Source organism: Lupinus angustifolius, unplaced genomic scaffold (genome assembly GCF_001865875.1).
Source record: "Lupinus angustifolius cultivar Tanjil unplaced genomic scaffold, LupAngTanjil_v1.0 Scaffold_401, whole genome shotgun sequence".
In the NCBI taxonomy this organism is placed as follows: Eukaryota; Viridiplantae; Streptophyta; class Magnoliopsida; order Fabales; family Fabaceae; genus Lupinus; species Lupinus angustifolius.
In genome coordinates, this window is record NW_017727812.1 from 266,985 (window position 1) to 271,345 (window position 4,361).

The 4,361-nt window shown below is 33.3% G+C and overlaps 1 protein-coding gene across 1 annotated transcript; it reads left to right on the plus strand.

Annotated features, from left to right (window-relative positions):
• Positions 1 to 423: 423 nt before the first annotated feature.
• Positions 424 to 3,522, plus strand: LOC109341201. The gene is made up of 2 exons (XM_019579051.1): positions 424 to 1,241; positions 3,151 to 3,522. The coding sequence occupies exons 1-2, from the start codon at positions 570 to 572 to the stop codon at positions 3,280 to 3,282; spliced, it is 804 nt and encodes a 267-aa protein (XP_019434596.1). The 5' UTR covers positions 424 to 569; the 3' UTR covers positions 3,283 to 3,522.
• Positions 3,523 to 4,361: the final 839 nt, after the last annotated feature.

A 4,361-nucleotide genomic window follows, 5' to 3' on the forward strand; every position in this document is an offset into this window, starting at 1 on the left:
TCATACTAATCCTCCTATCCACAAAAGAGCAACACATGTCACTTGGAAACCAATCATTAATAAATAAAGCATTTGATTGAGACATATGTATCCTTTTGTGGATAAGAGAATTAATATGAAGATTTAGTAGGAGAATATATCATTTTCCTTTTATAATACGCGTGTTTTTTGTAGTAGGAAAATATATAGGGAGATTTAATATAATGTTATATATATTTTGATAATAAAATATTTCATAGTATAGTATAAAGAGATAAGTTATCTCACTAAAATCACGATATGTGTTATATTTAATTATTTTTTTAAATAATTTTAAATCTTAATGAAATAGAATATATGTCATATTTTTATTAGGAATAGGATAAGTTATCTCATTGGGTATATATTATTCTGTTATATTTTATTATGAAATGTGCAGTTAAAGCATTGCTGGTCCCAACGTGGAGAAAACGAGTGGCACCATACCACTTCATCCACTCTAGCGGTGTTAATTACATTTACATTTGGTCTGTTAGGGTTCATGTTCCTCGTGCCTTCTTCATTCATTCCCAATTCCCAATTTCAATTCCATGGATGAAAATTCCGATTTTCCTGAATGGGAATTTCTCCAAAACTCTGATGATTCTCTCGATTTCTCACCCCATCTTGATTCTCCTCTCATCAAACCCAATCACTTCTCCCTTCATCATCACCATCCTGATTCCACTTCCAATTCCGAAACCGATCCTTCTGAAGTTGATCGCAATTTCGACGATTCCTACGTCGCCAATCAACTCTTCCCTGACGGAGAAAAACCATTTCTCGTAAAAGAATCATCATCATCATCCTTACCCTCATCCTCATCCTCGTTGTCAAACCCCGAAAACATCGAATCTGGTGATGATTCTGATTGCGACACGAAGATGATGATGGTTGTGGATGAAATTAAAACAACTGAAATATTATTGGATGATGTTACTCCTGCTGCTGCGGGTGGTGGTTTCGATGATTCGAAGGAGGGTGATAAGAATTATGATGAGAATGATAATGAGAATGAATATAAGAGACGAGTGGTGGCGTGGTGGAAGGTTCCGTTCGAGGTGCTGAAATATTGGGTAGTGAGGGTTAGCCCTGTACCTGTATGGTCTTTATCTGTGGCTGCAACTGCTGCATTTTTGGGACTTGTTATATTGGGAAGGAGGTTGTATAAGATGAAGCGAAAGACTCAGACTTTGAAGCTCAACCTTGCTCTTGATGATAAGGTTAATCTCTTTCTTTGCACTCCGATTGGATTAAATAATATAATTAGTATAACATAGGAAGAATCATATTACCGGATTAGACCAACAAGAAGTTGGTCTAGTTGTGTAAGGCCCTGTTAGATCCGAGGATGATCAAAAGGTCAAAGGTTCGATTCGTGAGAGCGACACTTGTTAGGAGGGCAGCTATGCACCGAAAGGGGTTAGTTCCTTACCCAAAAGGTGAGGGATACCCTTAGTAGTACAAAAAATATTACCAGATTAGGTCCTTCTTATAGGAAGATTTGTGAGGATCAATGGTCTCAATCATATCTTGATTTGGAATAAACCCATTTCATTTTAAGTCATTAATGCATTATAAATTGTGAGGATTTTGTTGGGAGCATTGTATTATAATTTCTCCTGGCTAAAATGAATAAAGAAGGCAAGTTTTTAATTGATAGTACAGTATTGTAAAATGATGCTGCAACTGAATAGGAGTTGTTATGGTAAGCTTAAAGTTACCAAAACACTCATCGGTCAAATATCTATGGGTTTTTCTAGTGTCACACATGGGAATCCATTAAAAGAAAAGTTTTACTAGGAAATGATGTTGTCATCATTCTAGAAAGGTGGGATACTTAGTTTTTTTAGGTAAACATGCATTTGATGGATTCCTTAGCATGTGTCATAAGGCACAAGGTAGAAAAATCCAATATTTATTTGTTGCTATAAAATTTTGAATGTCTATTAAATATATGATTAAATCAATAAGTGGTTGATGACTCACGCGGTGTTTTAAATTGTGGTTGAGGTCACGATTGTGGTTATTACAATTGTAGTCATTGCGGACGCTACGATGCAGATTGCGGCCATTGCGCAGTGTAAACTTTTCTGTGATTAAAAAATATTTTTAAATTCGATGTGACCCAATGCGATCCAAATGTGATTCGATGCAGTTGCATCAATGTGAATCGGTGTCACACTGCAATTACAGTTTGATGCGGTCACTGCAACCGCAACATTGTGACCACATCATGTGTTGTGGTCCACAATTTGAATCACCAGAACTCACCTTTGAAAGAAAAGGTAAAAGATAAGTAGCTGACCTAATGCATGCATAGAAATTAGAAACTCTAAACTGTGTATGGTGTTAGTGTGTTTAGAAATAGAATGTGATGATGTTAGACTTTCATGTGTATGGTTTAAATTTATGTCTTCTTTATGGTGTTTTAGCTAGCATTCTTGAGTTCTTGTTCTTCCTTGTTATATGTAGAATTTAATAGTTATTTTTGTGGATATCTTATCACTCCCAATATTGTACCTTCTCTTTATTCTCTCCAATATCATTCCATAATCTTTTAAATAAGCAATTTATTTGTTGGTTGCAGTTATATAATATTAAAGGATACACGATTTAGTGATAGACATGGTAGATTGAGATTTGCACAGACCGGGTAGTTGTGCACCAATTATTGGATTGTATCAGCTCCTTGTCCAATCTGGTCTTATCAATTCATATGCAGTGCCCAAAATGGGGCCCATATGATATACTTATTTACTATACTGAATTAGAGAGAAAGCAATGTAATCCAAAAGATTCTTAGTGAACCCCGACTTCAAGGGAACTAAGTTAAGATCAATGCATTTATCTTTTGATGACTTGAATAAATTCTTCCAGCGTTTAGGATCAAACTTTTTCATTTTCTTTTAGCTTGCATATCATGTTTAGTTTGCAGGCATTCATGTTTGTGGAGATCAGAAATTAAGAATGCAAGGCTTTTTATTAAAATCTAACAACATATTAAATAGCATGAATGTTTGGAAGAATAAAAAACTGAAACACAGTAATCATTGATGTTTATCTATTGCATTCTTTGACAAATCTCATGACATTATCAATCTTCTGGGTGTCACTTGACAATTTTTGCAGAAGGTATCTCAGCTCATGGGTCGTGTTGCACGTCTAAACGAAGCATTCTCGGTTGCGAGACGTGTTCCCATAGGGCGGCCATCTCTGCCGGCTTCAAGTGTGACTCTGAGGCCTGTGATGAGTATGAGATGAAGGATTTGACAAAGTACTTGATTGGAAGTAATGTGAAATGCAAATATTCAATAATGCTTGTAAAATTATAAAAATCATGTTATTTAAAAACATGTATCTGTTATGTGTGTGGGTGTTGAATTCGTGAAGCTTTACAGTGGCTTCTTGTATATGATGACATCATACTCTCTGGTAACTTTGTGTCTTGCCAATATATTTCTGCTGTGAAATTGTAGTGTACTATGTAATTTATTTAGTTTATGATGATTGTTAACTAGAAAATTGCCCAAAGAACATTACCATTTCCTTCTTAAAATTTTAAAAACAGGAAATAAGTTACAAATATTGTGCTATTTTTATGAATAGTGAAACTTTATTATTTAACTAAACATCTTGTGGTCCCTTTAGGAGTTGAATTTTAGAGTGAATAGAAGGCTAAATGAGCTATGACTTTGGAATCTTTCGTTTTCATTTACCCGTTCAAAACCTAAATTGCAAATAGATTTTTAGGGTCCATTTTCGAGTCAGTTTGTACATAAAGAAATGAAATACTTCATCTTACAAGTATATTTTCATGATTATTAAGCATTTATATTCCTTTTGGTTACTTTTTAAAAACAAACAAATATTCTCATATGTTTTCAATTTTTCATCTTTAATATCTTCACTATTGGCATTGTTTCAAGTTATACTAATGAGAAAAAATGTATGCAATAGTATATGAATTTTATTCATGATTATTAAATCATCTATTATTTATATTTAATTATTATTGAAATAGTGTATAAATATTAAATTGGTCCAACTAAAAAATGGTTGTGATGAATGGCTTTCAACTTCCAAAAAGCATGTTGATTCACATATGTTGTGAGTTGTGAGTGATAATACCTAGTGGTAAAATTATTCACAATTTATCCAAATCCATATGTTAGAGCTATAGATTTAAATGAATATAATCTAATGGATAGTGTTGATAATTGATGGATTTAAATCCATCCATTATATCCAATGAATATCCATGAGTGTATCTATTTGGATAGATACTTAATCCATCCAAAAATATTTTTCCTATAAAAAATATAAATCAATGTTATTAATAT